Below are 17,476 nucleotides of genomic sequence, written 5' to 3'. Positions count from 1 at the left end.
TAAAAAAAAAAAAAAGACAACACTTACAAAGGAGGTATATGATAAAAATAAGGAGAGATCATCTCCTCTTTTTACTTTCCATCATCCAGAGTTGTAACCCTTCAAAAACAAACGTAAGCAAAACTATTTTAAGGCATTTATATACATGCCTTTTTTTCCCCACAATGCGCCAGATATCTGCCACTTTGGAGCAGACTCAATTAATCGAGTCTGCTCCGCACATGAGCTGAGGTGACCAGCACTGCACCACATGCAGTTGTATAAGCAGTGAAATGCACATCAGTGCACAGAAAATAGCAGTGGTGCACTTTTGAACCAAAGCACCTCCAAGGTGTTTTCGTTCAAAAGCACGCCACTGCCATTTTTCTCAGCGCTGATGTGCATTTCACCACTTACACAACTGCAGGCATCACAGCACCAGGTGCTTTTCAAAGCACTCAGTGCTGCAGCACTTGCACATGTAAAAATGCCCCTAGTGTTGGAACCAAAACTATATGACAGGTTCAGATCCAAGACTCTAATGCAAACACTTTCTTACACACCTAAATTGAAATGACATACTTAGGGCTTTATCCCTTATCTACGTGAAAGTGATTTTTGAATGAACTAGGCAAGTCCAGAGAGTTTTTGGTTCAGAGTCAAGAGCTAACCTAAGTCTTAGGCAAACACAAACTTGGTTTGAACAAGATGCTGTTTGCATCAGGATATTACAAAATACTTTTGAGTATACGCAGCCACATACTGCATCAGATGCATCTGAAATCACTTCAGAAAATACAATATGGAGAGAGTAGATATTATGGATTTTAGATCCTGAAAACAAGAAATACGGTTTACTTTTGGTTCTTTTCCCCCCCACAGGAGCCTTCAGATGAAGGAAGTTGAGTGCTATTAAAATATTTCAAACAAGATTTTGCTTCCTGGTTTACACCCACGCACATAACTAGCTCTATGTTTATTTTCTTTACAGATATATACTGCTCAGCAGCTTCACCTGATAAGCCCCAGGTGGCTTCATTCACCCCTGAACATGCTGTCTGCTCTCTCCCCGTTCCCCTAAACCATGGAACTTTTAAATATTTGTAACTTCTCTTAACCCAGCTGGGGTTGTGATTTTCCCCAGCTCAGGCAGTTTCTCTAATTCATTGCTAGGAGATGAAACAAGAACAAGTTAGAGATGTAGTTTATAGACTAAACAGTACAGTACAAACAAGTAAGCCTGTTCCACTTGAAATCAAAGGGAAATTACCCCAATTTCAGTTTTAAGTATTACTACATCTCAACAATTTGCATGTGACTGAAGAACTGTGCAATGCACTTAAAAAAAAACCCCAAAACCTCTTCCCCCACCAAATTTCACTGCACTATGCATTAAACTACTTCAGAAAATGCACAATGGGAATATTGCCCTGAGTGCAAACAAATGATGCCTTTGAAAACTTTTGACCCATTTCTTGGTAAACGATAGTCCAGGCAGTGCAGGTAGTAGTTCTGCTGCTGGTCCTGCAGACACACAATGCCTCCGATTGGCTGCTAATGTTAGGATGCCAGCTTATTAGGCAAAAGAACTGATGGAATATTGCCACAGTACCAAATACCTGGTGATCCTATGTCATCCCTTTTGGCAAGCGGGATAACCTAACAGCTTCTACTCGCTAGGGTTTTGGCAGGAGGGGGAGAGGTGTTGTTTGTCTCTTGGCTTCCTAAATGTGTACAGATTTTAAGGAATCTACTGGATTCAGAAGGGAAAATGAAATCATTGCTTCTTTTGCAGGCAGCAGATTGGGAAGGCAGGAAAGAGTTTCTTCTCCTCCCGTTAAAGAATGTGAGGTGTTTCCTAAGGGGAACATCATAGACAATGTGTAAAAAAGTTTTTGGGTTTGATTTTTTTTGATTGCTCAGTGGCTTAAAGAGAGGAATGCTACTTTAAGGCTAGCAAGACCATTGGATATTCTTATTCATATGGCCAGGAAAAGTGACAACAGAAAAAGGGTGACTAATAAAACATACAGTGTGGGAGCTTGGCAAAACTGAAGTTCCTGGACCTAGCTGCCCTACATATGTACCTGTGGGACTCCCAGCAGCATACCTCAGACTCTGTAACAGACTGTTTGAACCATCTTTCTATCAAGTGCACATGCCTCCACACCATTACTTAAGTGACCAGAATTATTAGAAATTGGCTTTAAGACTTGAGAACAGAGAAACACTCTCTGCTTCTTTATGGGCCGTTGAATGCATCCAAGATTTCTGAAACTTTGGGTCTGTGAGCTGGACTCATGGGTTTCTGGTCCTGCATTCTGTACTGAGCACAGGTAGAGTAAGTGCTTCTCACAATCTACATTTTACACATGCATTTGGTTTCCCCAGACAACTTGGAAAGGAGTGATGCTACATACTAATATGCATATCTGTACTGATGTACATTTTGGGCATGTTCAAGTATATTTTTTACTTCCATACTTGCCCATTGCCAGAAATCAATGCAGGTGAATCTATTATTAAGACAGGTTAACTGTGAACAGAAGTAAAATAGCAGCTAACCCACATTCAGCATTTGCTCTACTGCACCCATAATAGGCAATAAGAGAAATTTAACAATTAGCAGTTTTCTTTGCGTGGATGGATCTATACTAACTCGAGGGAGGGCATGGGCAGGCCTGGGGACAGAGGCTTCACTGACTCTTTTCAGTGAAAGCCTAGGGGCAGGGCTGGCTCAGCGTGTGGGCAGACCACGTGAGCTCTGGCCAAGGCTACAGCTCCACCTGGGAGGAGGGGGGTGAGCAAGATACCACAAAGTCCCATGGGTGGCAGCAGAATGTAACCTATCATGAGTTGCGATGGGATCTGTACAAATGTTCATTATGGCACTCTAACTTGCAGCACTGAAGTCTGATACCACATCTATCCAGGGTTATCATAGAGCAGGATCTACCATTTTTTCAGCACTCTGTAGTTTGACCATCTGTTCAGTTATGGTGGTAAAGCACTGCCTGTGCACTTTCTGTGCAATAAGTGTAACTTCTTACCCGGCCATAGAGACTAGCTTGTTCAGAGGCATAAGCTTTCATAGGGAATGACCTACTTAGTCATGTACTGAGGCAACCAATTTCAGCATCTAATGAAATATATTGTTGTTTGCAAAATCTTGTCTTTCTGAATTAATTAATCTCTAAACTGCCTGTACATGAGCATGGAGGCTGCTCCAATGCACTGTGATTACAATGCATCAGAGCAGACTCAACTGACTCTGCTGGAGTGTGGTAATTACCACACCCAAGCAACCTCCCATGTCTTGTGTATCAGCATCAGTATACCACAATTTTGAAATGCAGGGATGCTGATACACAAGATGTTGCCGTGCTTTTTATGAGCTTTTTATCCCCAACAGGTTTGTAGGTGTTCAGTGCCCTCAATCCCTAGTGGAGTGACAATAGAGCCAGGTATGGTTCAAGGACCTTTATTCAGCACTTCAACTTTATTTCTTTACATATAACTAATGAAGCACATCTTCATCATTCCTTGCCCAGATAACCTAGGGCTTCCTCTCAAAGACCCTAGAGATTTCTGCTCTACAGGTCACATGCCTAAGAGTCATTACTAGGAAAGAAATGATCAGTCATATGTGAGGTTAAACCCAAACAGCTTCAAAGGAGCCAGTCACCCTGTCACAGGTGGTCCATTAGTGTTAGGCACATCAGTGGGGCACACTGCTGTTTCCTATACTATACCAATGTTGTGCATAAAGGGAGGACCTCAGTTATCAGGGTTAACAACCCAGGATACTTTTCTTGCTTGAATTGACTTTATGGCACAATCTGCCCTTTTTCTCTCAAGATGAGGCATGTGATTGTGGGGTTTCAAATTATTTCAAGTAATGAAGATGGTATATGGGTATGCTAATCTCATCATTTAATCCATGTTACTGATTGAAAAGAACTCTTACATATAGGAGAGGTGTTAATTAAGAGATGTATAAAATGATCTGAGACAAAGAGTCCTGGGTTTCATACACATGTCTCTCTCTCAGTGGTTTTTTTGTTAGTAGTCTTTATACATTTGGGAACGGAATATATGAATATTGTTCAAAATAGAAAATCAAGATTCCTTGGCTACAGCAGTTTATAGCTTGCACACACACACACACGTTAAAAGAACACTCAAAATCTCTAATAGAACAGTGAAGGCCAACCTTTTTGACAGGTATGCCCCTCACCCTCCCACAGTGCCACTCCAATCCCCTTCCCCTGTCTGATTTGCTGCTCTGGCTTCTCTTCCCTCCCCTACTTCTCTCTTCCCCCCTCTCTACCTGACCTGCCAAGTGCCACTTGTGGCATGTGCTCTGGGTTGGCCACCCTTGTAATGAACATTATTAAAGTGCCAAATCAGGCATTGAGAAATGAGGAAATGCCAAAATAAATTTGGCCGACATAGAGCTTGGAGCCTACACCCTGAAAGCCCCATTCCCCACCCCACCAACCTCCCAACTATAGGCTGCCTGCTATGGACCCGGAAGCTTAGACCCTGAGACCCACCTTCCTTCCTCCTCACATCCCTTACCAGATAGGGTTTCCAGATTCTTCAGCCACCCGGCTCACTGGACTGGCTGATTCCTAAGGTAGCTAGGACTCTAGGTTATGGGAGTGAGAAGCTTCCTGACTTGAGAGTCTGCACATGGGGTCTTTGGCCCTGGGGAATTCTTCATGGCAGGGTCAACCCAGAATCATGAATACTTTCTGGAAGTCCCAGCTCCAAGGGAGTCCATAAAGGAGGTTTGTTACATTTGCCTTTACTCTTGACAAACAAATGTCAGTATTTTCTAATGAGAAAATATTTCATTGGAAAATTCTGACCAGCTGTGTAAACAACCAGGGCCAGATTAATCCATAGGCAAACTAGGCACATACCTAGGGCCCTAAGTGAAGGAGGGGGGCAGTTGTGCTTATTTTACATATTAAAATAATTGAGTGAATGAAGTAATATAAATATGCAGTATTAAGTAGGGGCCCACGAGTTGGTTTGCCTAGGGCCCACTAAAGGATTAATTTGGCCCTGTGTACAACCATATTCGCTGCCCTCCCCCCCCCCAACAGGTTAATTCTGGGTACTGAATGAGGTAGGAGTACCAAAGAAAACTGTTTTGTGAGCATGTATTTAAAAAGTGTATCAATGCATTTGTACATTGGGCAGATTAAGTGTTTAAGTGTAACTTGATATTATGTTTTATTTTATGGCAGTGACATAAGTGTATATTCAAGATAATGCCCCTCATTTTGTTAGTTGGTGTACAGTAGCAGAACAAAAAGACAGTGCCTCAAAGAGTTTTACAATCTCCATCACCATCTAAATTACAGTACCATTCAATATATTCTGCTCCCACCTTAAAGCCCCTTATACTTCTAATAAAGAGAGGTTTGTATAATTAGAATCAGACCCACTGCATTCATTATTTTTAAAATTAACATAATAAATAAACCTCTTGGTCTGACATGATCCACATCTTCATTTTCAAGTCTGGTTACCCAGATTTTAATATAAAGTTATACATCCCAGAGCTGGTCACTTACAAATAGGATATGGCAGGACACTTTTTTTTACATAAGACATACTTATTAAGTCATTTCAGAATCAGTAACTTCCGCTCAAGCTTCAGTGACTTTTATTATGCCAATTCCATGTTAATAAAAAATCACACTGAGTAAGGGTTTTCTTGTACTTCTTTTGGCATAGATTTGATTTCAGTTAAATAGTATGATGACACATAGGAGTCCCATTCAGAAGTCATTGAATCTCAGTAGAAAACTCCCATTTATAAAATTACAGTGAAGGGGGAAATAATCATTCATTAAATCCTTCAGAAATAGTAACATTAACACAAGTATGTGAAACTAACAGAAACAAGCAAAAATCAAGAAAATGTGAAGTTATTGCATAAAAACACAAGCATAGACCTTTAAGATAGTCATATTAGATCCATATTATGCAGATATTAGAGCAAGTACCTGACGTGCCTTGAATTTTGTGATATAAACATTTCCCATGGAGAAGTGAACTGTTACACCCCATAAATTCTAAATGGAAAGAATATATAACCATTACCTATTCCAAAGGAACATGATACACACCGACATTAAAAGATACTTTTCCCTTGTTCTCTATAATAATCAGACTTTTTTATTACAACTTAAAGGTGTTAGATTGAGAGTACTAGAAAATGAAGTCTACTTTTTTTCTACAGAACAGATAGGACATTCACCCACCCACCTTCACATTCAACCACCAATGTACCTCATCATATTGCTTCAGGATTCAATTTCAGGCAGCAAAAATCAATCCATTTCTGCAGACCCTGTAAACAAACTTGCAAATTAATGTCAAATTGGACAAAAGTTTTGTGATAGAGGCACTCTGTCACAAAGAAGCAAACAGGTGCCAAAAGTACATTTCACATAAACTACTGCTATTAGAGTTAATACTTAGCTGTTACTGATCTGTATTCAATCTTAAATTATCTTTCTGAGCTAAAAGAATCTGTATCCCAGCATTTTTCTCCCTAAACTCTTCTGTCTCCCCTCCCCCTGCACACACATGTGGTAAGAAATCATTGAGTGCTGGCTGGTCTACACACATGTTCAATTTTCATCTCCAGACTACTTATGGTAATACAGGTCGCTACAGTAGAAGTGTTAACCAGATGGATACAAAAAACAAAACTCACCTGGTTTTACTGCAAACTCAAAGCTCAGAGTGGATTTGAAAAAATTCCATTTTTGCTAATTTCATTATGATGCAGTGTTTTCTTATTACAAGGGTGTAGGTTGTAGCCGTGTTGGTCTACGGACATAGACGGACAAGGTTCTTTGGGTAAATCTGATCTTTTATTAGACCAACCCAAATAGTTGGAATAAAAATAAAAGAATTTTTCCAACTATTTGAGTTGGTCTAATAAAAGGTATCAGATTTACCCAAAAAAACATGTTTTCCTATTTATTCTTTATTGCCAAATTAATGATTGCATTTCAGTGGCATCTCTGAAGTGAAGCCTGTACTTCCAGATTCAGAATGGAAAGCATGATAAAATGGCATGACACAATGAGAGCTGTAAATCTTCTTGTAAATCTTGGACAACACTGACAGTGCTGGGTGAAATCCTGATCACACTGACCTTTGACAAAATCTCATGGATTTCATTGGGAGCAGGATTTGACCTAAGGTCTGTCTGGGACTTTCCTGGGAGATCACAGAGTTCTAAGTTTTTTTTAGCTGTTGAGTATTTTGATTTATGTTAACTCATGGGTCAAAGCAGGGTCCCAGTATAATATGTCTGATGAATTGTGCCTGAAGCAAAACGGAAGTGCTTGTTTTAACTGTTTTGTGCTTAGAACTTGAGCTAAATATTTAAAAACTAAATTAAAAATGGATTAAACACTGTCATGTCATTATACATTAGTTTATTATTAATTATTTATAACAGCATACTTCATATTATCAGGAACACATAACAAGGTGTGGGTAAAATCTGGGCCCCATCCAAAAACCATAGAAGTCAGTGGTCTCTGAACTGGTCTTTTATGTCACAGTGGGTTTTATTTGCTAGATGTTTTTTTAATGATGCCTTGTGTATTTTAGGAAGCAGAATGTGCCTACACCCTGTTCGTAGTTGCTATATTTTGGCTCACAGAAGCTCTGCCCCTGGCTGTTTCAGCATTGCTTCCTGCACTAATGTTCCCAATGTTTGGCATAATGGCATCCAAGCAGGTAATCTTCCCTTTCCTCTCCATTTTCTTACACTGCATAAATTAGTCATCAATTGTATAATTGCCAAAGAAGGAACTGTGTTATATGGTAGTTTTGTTACCTGTCTCTTACTACATGTTTGTAGAACATCTACTGGAATTCAATCGGCCTGGGCCTTGTGCTTTTCTGTCATGGTGTGGTCCCTTAGCCTTTCCACTCCACCAGGTTATGGGGGCTGAGGCTTTCCAACACCCCATCCTCACCTTTCACTGGGGAGGCACTGGTGTGGCATTTCCTGAGGATTGCCCCACCACAGGCAGCCCCACCACACCATCCAACACCAGCAGGGTGAAGTTTTAGGTCATGACCCAGAACCAGGAGCTTCCTCCATGCCCATAATTCCTACCCTGTCCACCAAGTGTTCTGGCAGTAGCAGGACTCCTGCTGGGAGGTGTTCACCCTTTGGCTTCCTAGTTGCAATGGCTGGCCCTGCTCCCTGAGCCAGATCTTATACCCATGCTGACCAGCCCTCCACCAATCAGGCAGCCTCCTGACTGCCATGTGACTGCTTGATTGGGCCTGCTCCCACCTGCAGCCTGGTCTGCAGCCTGCACAAGCCCTTAAAGTGGCAGGCACCCAAAAATGCTCTGCCACATGGTGTATATTCTATACATATTCCCAAATTTACTTTTGCTGAAACTGAGATTTAAAAAATGTGATCATATCAAATAGTGATGAATAAAAACCCCACCCATTTAGTTAACAAATCTGTTTGATTTCAGGTGGCATCGTCTTATTTCAAAGATTTTCATCTGCTGTTAGCTGGAGTAATTTGTTTGGCAACGTCAATAGAAAAATGGAATTTGCACAAGAGAATAGCTTTGAAAATGGTGATGCTGGTGGGCGTAAATCCTGCCTGGTATGTACTAAATACTATAGCAAAAGACAGTAATGTTCATAGAAAATTTTGTATCGTGGAAATAACAGCCCACAGAGGTGGGGTATTATTTATTCAGAGTGGAAATCCAGGCCCTCATTGCTGATGAAATAAAATGGATATGTGAAATGCTTTGATTGAAGTATAGTAGGTGAAACTTTATTCTTTTGCTGAAATTCTAATCATAGGGATAGTGTGGATAAGAATGAAAATGACTTTAATGCCACCAGCGTTCAGAATTGCTATGCAGCTTTCAGAACACAGAAAGCTTACAAATCTCTGGGTAATTTGGGGTTCCCATTTCTTAATTTATTGATAATAAATTACAAACCTGAAGCACACAACTGAAAAGCTATGTCATGCGTTCATTGTTAATTTCTAAATCAGTACTACTTAAAGTATAATAGGCACTTTCCAAATATACAGTTAAAGGCCCTTAAGATTTCACAGTTCAAAGGAGGAAAATGAAATCTGTAGGACTGAAGAGAAGGAAAAAATTATACTTTATAAAAATTAGATTGAGGGCATTAATTCTTTATAATTGGCCTCTCCTTAGGTGGTATTTGTGAAAAAAGTTACCAAATAAAATTGACTCTCCTCTCACTTGAATAATGCATTGAGGGAACTGAATGGACATGTTGCTCATTTAACATAAACCAACAATATTGCATGAAATGAATATTCCACTCTTTCGTTCTGAGCAGGAAGGACAAGGGTAGAGCAGAGGTCTACATCTGCATGCCAGAAAGATAGGGCAGTGAACAAACTGGTGGTATGGATCTGACTTCCCACAATATGAAGTGCTTTAAGAAGCAGAAAGGGATGGAAATTAAAAGACTTGAAAAACAGAAATCATAGATATCAAAGGTACAAAGGGCCTGCTAAATCTAATCTCTCTTCCTGGCAGAACAGGATCGTTCTTATTCTACAATGCTTTGTCAGGCCCACTATTAAATAATTTACATGATGGCACTTACATTATTTCCTCTTTTGATAAGAATTCACCATTAGAAAAAATATTCCTTTACTACCTTGTTCTATTTTCTCCTATTCACTCTTAGCTCTATGCCTTGAGCTATACATGTTTAGTAATTTTAAGCTTCCTGGATATTTAGTCTCTACATTATGGCTGAAATCTTGCAAGCCAATCTTTATCTGAGTTCTCTGCTGGACAGTTTCCTATATAGGACTGAAATGTGCCCTCAGAGCATGGAGAGTCTATGGAGCCATTCTACAGCCAATACTGCCACCCTGGGGGCAGCAGTAGTTTCTTTCCAACACAGTATGAAAGCACAAACTCAGTCTGCAGCTAAGGTGGGAAGATCCTGTAGTAAAGGACCCTCCAGCATAATTCTCATCTCCATCCAACTCATAGCCAGTTCCACACATCCATAGCAAGCTGTTATACAAAGGCCTTCTTTGTGCTGTACACCCTGCTCTTCTAAAGCAGTAGTCAGCAGCATGCAGGCCCTGCCCTTCCTTGTAATAATTTTTCTACTTTTAGTAGCAGGGCAACCTGTGCAATCACAGAGGCAGAGAGTGAATCTGCCCTTTTATGTTCATGTCTGAATTCCTTCCAGGTTTGTAAGAGTATATAAAGGCATCCAAAAGTAAATGCTGTATTTTAGGTACAGTGGTGCCAACAGGATGCAGAGAGATGGCAGCTTCAGTTATTCAGTATGTAATACTACTTTGTATGTAGCCCAAAATCACACAGGACAGAAAATCCTTCATGGTAAACCAGCAATACATGTTTTAATTGAACAGGCATACCCTTTGCATATTGATCTGACCTGAAATAAAGGGTACAGTTGTGCCCTGAGTCTCAATACAGACACATTTGGGAAAAACCTCAACTTTGTTTGTATTGTACTTAAATTTGAACGTGTGCTATGTTCAGCCTTGCCCTGCAACCCCACATGTCGGCTGACAGCTAAGGCTGGAAATGTGCTGGCTACAGGGGGAGTCCATTGGCTCCCAACATGCCAGTATTTTTAAAAGCCTTGTCCTGCACCTTGCATGCTGTTTGTCAGGATCAGGCAGAAGGGCAGCCATGAGGTCTTGGGATATCTATACATGTACTGCAGAGTTTGAGGCGGGGGAGGGCACTTTAATTAGAGCGGCTCCAATAGCCATGTATTCAGTATCCTGCACTTCAAAATGGCGATGGTGGTGCTTTAACTAAAGCTCATTCAATGAGCTTTAGTTTAAGTGCCCCTACTGCCATTCTGAAGTGTGGGGATGCTGAATACACATAAAGTGGAGGCTGCTGGAGTTCACTAATTTGCACACTCCACTAGACTCACATTAGACTTGATTAATCGAGTCTGTTCCGACATTTGCTAATTATCATGCATTGGAGCAAGGTCCGTCACATGTATAGGTGCCCTTGATGCCCAACAGTCACACAGTTCCCCACATACCAACACTCATGAGTTTGGAATTTGAAGAATTGTATGCCCCGTCCAAAAAATTGTGTGCCCTTCCATGTGCATCTGGCATGGCAGGCTAAGTGCTTTTTAAGATTGGGGATAAAGTTCCTCAGATCCCTATTGCTTGATTATATTAACATCTGCAACAGGCCTGTCAGAATTGCCTTTGTCCCATTAGCAGCTTGGCATAACTTTAGAGCATCCTTAAAGCTACCCTAAATCACATCAGGAAACAGGAAACCTCCTCTGGCTAGCCCAGGAACAAGAGGTCACAAGATGGCATCAGGCAACTTTTGCCCAGCCACTATATACATCAAGTGCATCTCGGTTGCAGCTGAGGATATAGCCCATAGGAACTAGCCATGTGAGTAAGGTAAACAGGGTTCTTTTTTCTGTGTTCGATGGCAGAAAGGAGTTAATTTTACTGATAATTACGAATTAAGGCATCATCCAAGATTCCATATAGAATCTATCTTAAATAACAGCAGATGGACTACATCAGGAAAAACGGAGGTTCACTAGGTCAGGACATGTTCTGTTATTTTTTTTGGATCTCTTTTAGAGTGAATCATCAGCGCTTAATCTCTGAAGCTTTTGGGAACAGTTTAAAGCTCCAATGTACTGAACAATCATTTGAACATCTGTCTATCAAATGTTTTAAATTAATGAAAATGTTTTTTCAAAGGAGTTGTCAATGAATATTTTTTCTTTACTTCTTCAGCACTCTGTGAGCCTTACTTATATTGCATCTATTTACAATGCAAATCCTTGTTCAAAGCTTCTATTTTGCTAAGCCACCACTCCCCCTGCACTAAAATTCTCCCTGAAAACCAATTGCTTCAACAAGTCCTATAAAATACTAATCCAAAACATGATTAAAATCAATGCCAGTCATGTTATTGACTTCGATGTGCTTTAAATCAGGCTCTATATTAACAGGATTTAAAATAAAAAAGTGCAATTCTGTATCATCCATCAGTTGTCTATTCAAATATACAGAGAAACAAAGCAGAGAGAGAGAGACTATCTATTGGTCCATAGTCTCAATTTAGCAAAATTTCTTTATTATGTCTCTATCACATAAGAGCAGTTTAGTTTTCAAATGGAAATATTACCATGAGTCATTAGGATGAGAAATGCTAGAGGAGTAGCTATGATTTTTTTTTAAATACTCCAATTATTTTATGAGAGGGAAAAAAATCTTCTCTCCTGTAGAGTAATCCTTATAACTCCTGTAATGCCTTTCATCCAGAGAAGGGTTCCAAAGTGCTTTATGAACTATATTAACTAGTTGCAAATAATGATATGCATTAGATTCACTTCATCTGCTCCCAAAATGGTGCCGCCACTTCTCAATATAAAGCATGGCAATTGCTTAATGGTATTCATTAATAATGAATAAAACAGGAGTAACTGCTAACATCAACAGTGTTACTACCAAAGTGTAAAATCAGTATAAGTGAGATCAGGATCAGTCCAACAATCTAGAATAACTTATGTGATCCACCTTATTATATGTATATTATATTATATTATTATATGTTTTATGCATAGCTGAAAATCTAATATTTACTGTAGCACAGGTAAGCCATAGTACCATCCGGGGCACTGGTTCAGTATTCACTGAAAAGGAAGAGTGCCACCCACCCAACTGATTCTTTCTGCAGCACCTAGAATCTTACCTATAGAACCACTGGTCTAAGCAATAGCAAAGTTCTACATTTTTAGCTAGCTTATAAAATATGACAAGATTAAAGTGATCTAGTCCTCATTTGAGTGCTATATTCTGTCTGAATCTGTAACAAACCTATGTGTCAATACATCTCCAGTCAAATATCCTACAAATTGTAACATGATCATTTTAAGTGTATAATAATATAATAATCTGTGTGAATTATTTTATTTTACTGTTTAGTGCTTTCAAAATGCTATTTTTATGATGAAAATGTTTCCATGTATATTAAATTGGGTGCTGATAGCAGAGGTTAACATAACAGGAACACATTGAAGTATCTCTCATTTCAGGCTTACACTGGGTTTCATGATTAGCTGTGCCTTCTTGTCTATGTGGCTTAGCAACACCTCTACTGCTGCTATGGTGATGCCAATTGTAGAGGCTGTGGCTCAGCAGATCATCAAGGCTGAAGCAGAAGTTGATGCTTTAGAGATGACTTATGCGAATGGATCCACCAATCAGGCCTTGGAACTTGATGGTATGCACAAAATGCAATTTTTATATATGTCCATGTTCTTCAGCTCTAAAGGGCACAGGTACATGGAAGTTAAATTAATAAAGAAACATTAATGCCATTCTACAAGACAATGATAAAGCCTCACCTGAAAAATTTGAGTGGCCCATGCGTACAAAAGTTGAATTGAAACTGGAACAGATATGTAACAGGGCTACTAGAATGATCAGAGCAATGAAGAATTTGTCATTGAAGAGGGAACTAAAAAAGCCTGGTTTGTTTAGCAAAAATGAAGGCTTGACAAGTGATGTGATTACTCTCATAAATTTGTCAGGAAGTAAAAACCAGGGAGGAAAGAGAGCTGATTAAACTGAAGGGCAATGATGCTCCGAGTAATGGGTAAAACCTATACAAATAAATGCAAGCTGGTACTTAGAAGAAGATTTCTATCAGAGGAATGAAATTCTGGAATAGCTTTCCAAAAGCAAGGGTAGAAGCAAACAGCTTGCTGTTAAAATGAAACTTGAAACATTGGCAATCTAGATTATGTAAAATCAAACTATCTAACCGGTTTTAATAGGGAATTGATAAATTTATGAATTACATTGTGGTTGTCTGAAATAGCAGAGAACTGGACAGGAGGTCCCTTCCAGTCCAATCCCCATAAGTATTTATCTTTCTTTCCCTTGATTATGTTACAGAAAGTATCAGTGAATGTGAAGCCAGTGACTGGAAAGAGAAAACAAAACAAGCTAATGGGTAATGCTTATTGATTTCATGATTTGTATTTTAATAATTCCTTTAAATGAAATTGATCTTTTATTGCAATAAGCTATTTTTTTTCCAGGTACAACAATGATATGGATCACACAGTGTGTAAGATTGAAAAGGAAAAGGTATTTAAGATATGATTATTGAAAAAAATAATGTAACTAGCATTTTAATTTAAATCTGGAATTTATACCATTCCTTTCACAACATTATTTGAATGATGATTTAATATGAACATATTAAAGTGTACGTGTGTATGCTCCTCACAGCCAAAAGTACTGGAAAACATGAGAAATTTTGAAAGGTGACGGACTCGTAAAAAACCTTTTTTTTTTTTGTATAATGTGGGCGAATCCACACATACGCATTTACTGCACAGTAACTGAAATTACTGTGCAGTAGGGTCACATGTCTACACTTGCATATGTGCATGCCCATACCGCACAGACTGAACGTAAATTTGATACCTGCATGATGCAGGTATCAAATTTATGCCTGATTAGTTACTGCACATTAACGCACGTGTAGATGCCTTACTGCACAGTAACACTGTGTGTGTGAACTGACTTGGGATTAACTTTAGTCCCAAATCAGTCCACACACAGTGTTAATGCACTTTAGCACCTGCATGTGTAGATGTTCGCCTATTCCTGCTTACTGCACCGTAATTTACTGTGCAGTAAATTTAAGCCAGCGTAAATGTATGTGTAGTTACACCCTGTTTCATGTAAGATGAACCTTTTTTTGTATTAGTACAAATGAATATATAATCTTACTCAGCAGAATCCCCCACCAGCTGAAACAGGAAGGAGATACAGAACCCAGAAAGACCATATGATGTGCAAAGTTATGTGCTTATCTGTTGCTTATTCTTCTACTATTGGAGGACTGACTACAATCACAGGAACATCCACAAATTTGATTTTTGCTGAGCAGTTCAATACGTAAGAAAATATACCAAATTCTCTCTACCTTTGTTAACCGGAAGCCTGTATTTTGTTCTTTTGGCAGGTCTCCCTGTGATAGTCACTATGATATGACAGAACTTGACATTATACATTTTTTATTTTGGGGTGGTTGGGTGTTGCCATATGTAAGATATACAATAAGATGCTATGGTAGCATTCTATTTGAAAACCTTCCGTTGCCTTAGGAAAGGATGCTAGTAATCATCTCACAAAATACAAAACTATGGACACATTGTGTAATCTTTTCTGTGACTTAATCTTGAATAACCCTCCTGAAATGGATGAGAATTTTTGAAGAGGAGGTCACCACTTGGCATGAATGCCAGTCAAACAATCTAGCTATAACAGACTTCTGCTCATTGCTAAATAATTTGAACTAGGTTTTGATTTGAACTAGGTTTTGATTGCTCTTCAATTCTGAAGCATTTGTAATATCCCATTATCTTCTGGATAGTGTTTGGTATTCCTTTGACCGATATTGATAACCATTTTGACCATTTTCTTTATTATCTCAAATGTCTCCAGTGGGCTATCATGATTTATAAGTGCTAGAAATAATGGCTGGCTACCACCTACATCTTGTAAAAAATGGCATCACTAAAAATTAAGCATTTATAATAGGAAACATATCACAATTTAGGTTTTAAAACAGAAGAATAACAAAAATAACTACAACTTCAACTTAAATCTGTTTCTGTGCTTCATCAGCACAAAGATCTAAGGCCAGCCATATACTGCAAACTGAACACTCTTCTAATGTGGAGTCACCACCTGCTTCCTTGAGCTCTAGCTGAGGGGGCAAGGAAGATAGAGATGAAACATGATGGAATTCAGCCTGAAATACTTTTGTCCGACCCCAAATGAACCATTTTGTTTAGAGTAACTTACCCCTTTACCTTTTAAAAGCTGATTTATTTTTTCAACAAAAATCAGAAAGCTTCCTTTTAATATTTTCAGACTCTTCTTCTTCCTAATTTTCCCCTATAAGTGTTTATTAAACTTGACCCAAATTAACTAGCAGAATTGATCCCTTCAAAACAGGATTTTGGGAGTAATTTAATATTCATTAAAACAAATTACTGAGCTCTAACAAAAATTGTCGTACTCCTTTTCTTTTGGTATGTGCATCATGCACAGAAATGAAGAGAAATATAGATACAAAAAGCCTTTTCTATAAGATGGAGTTTACTCAGTTTATGAAAGGAATACGGGTTGGCCTCAAAACTCTACATGGAGGGTCATATGTTTTAGGCTGGAAAAGCAACTATTGCTTGGCTGTTGCTACTCCACATGCCCAGGAAAAGGGGGAAGATTTTGCTTTTAACATCATAATAGCCTGGCCAAAACAAGGCTAAACAGGTAGTACAGAGGGTGGAGTAGACAGTGCTGGAAGAGTATCTTGTGCAAATTACTTATCTGGGCTTTGTCATATATTAATTTAAGCATTTTAGGGAGCTGTTAACCCCAGGATTGTCCATTAAGATGTAAACTAGTTTTAAGTACCCTTTAGGCATCGAAGTTCTGCCACTCCAGGGTAGGTTTATCTGTGATCTATGTCACCCAACTCGTATTACAGTCATGTGTGGCCATTCTAGGCAACATGTCAGTGTAACACCCTGCCTGCCCCCACCCCTTCACTGCCAGCCCAGATTAGGCCTACCTTCCCCCACTGTTGTCCCCTGGATTGGGCCCATTGCCCCCCCCCCCACACAGACACACACACACCTGCCGAATGGGCCACCACCCCCATCTCCCTGACACCCCAGATCCCCACTCACTCCCTCCCCACCACCATAGCTCCTACCTCACCTGAGGCTGCTGGCGTTGTTCTGGAGGAACAGGCAGGGAACAAGAAACCACCTGCCCTGCTGCCACTGCCTTCCCTACCTGCTCCTCCGAAACAGCCCTCACAGCTGCAAGTGAGTCTGGGGACACAGGGTGAGGTGTGAGGGCTGAGGGGACAAAAGGGGGAACCCTGGGGGTGAGGGAGGCAGGGGGTAGCCCCATGGGTGGGGGAGCAGAGGGAAACCCTGAGGGAGACGTCATCATCCCACTTTACCCGGCCTCAGTGAGGCTGCAGCTGGAGTACTGCATCCAGTTTTGGGCCTCCCACTTCAGGACAGACCTTGATAAGCTTGAGAGAGTCCAATGGAGAGCCACCCATACAATCAAAGGCCAAGAGAGCAGCCCTTTCAAAGAGAGGCTGAGGGACATGGGAATCTTGAGACTGGCGGAGAGAAGGCTCAGGGTGGACTTGGTGGCAGCCTATAAGTATATAAGGGGGGTGCACCAGGAGCTGGGAGAACAGTTGTTCACCAGAGCTCCCCAAGGGATAACAAGGTCTAATGGCCACAAACTTCTGGAAGGCCAATTTAGACTAGACATAAGGAAAAACTTCTTTACAGTCCGAGTGTCCAAGGTCTAGATCAGACCCCCCCCCAA

The 17,476-nt window shown here is 39.9% G+C and overlaps 1 protein-coding gene across 2 annotated transcripts in view; it reads left to right on the top strand.

Annotated features, from left to right (window-relative positions):
- The window catches only part of SLC13A1 (solute carrier family 13 member 1), a 135,449-nt gene that overhangs the window by 77,722 nt on the left and 40,251 nt on the right, over positions 1-17,476 (top strand). Inside the window, exons 3-8 of one of the 2 annotated variants that reach the window (XM_019509270.1) lie at positions 7,630-7,758; positions 8,520-8,656; positions 13,132-13,319; positions 13,997-14,054; positions 14,143-14,191; positions 14,850-15,010. In XM_019509270.1, coding sequence (XP_019364815.1) covers positions 7,630-7,758; positions 8,520-8,656; positions 13,132-13,319; positions 13,997-14,054; positions 14,143-14,191; positions 14,850-15,010 — 722 coding nt within the window. Of the gene's footprint in view, positions 1-7,629; positions 7,759-8,519; positions 8,657-13,131; positions 13,320-13,996; positions 14,055-14,142; positions 14,192-14,846; positions 15,011-17,476 lie in introns of both variants that reach the window. The other variant, XM_019509269.1, reaches the window with a different exon arrangement.

The sequence above is a fragment of the Gavialis gangeticus genome, unplaced genomic scaffold (genome assembly GCF_001723915.1).
Source record: "Gavialis gangeticus isolate Ggan-Ray unplaced genomic scaffold, GavGan_comp1, whole genome shotgun sequence".
In the NCBI taxonomy this organism is placed as follows: domain Eukaryota; kingdom Metazoa; phylum Chordata; order Crocodylia; family Gavialidae; genus Gavialis; species Gavialis gangeticus.
This window is presented reverse-complemented; position numbering and strand designations above follow the sequence as displayed.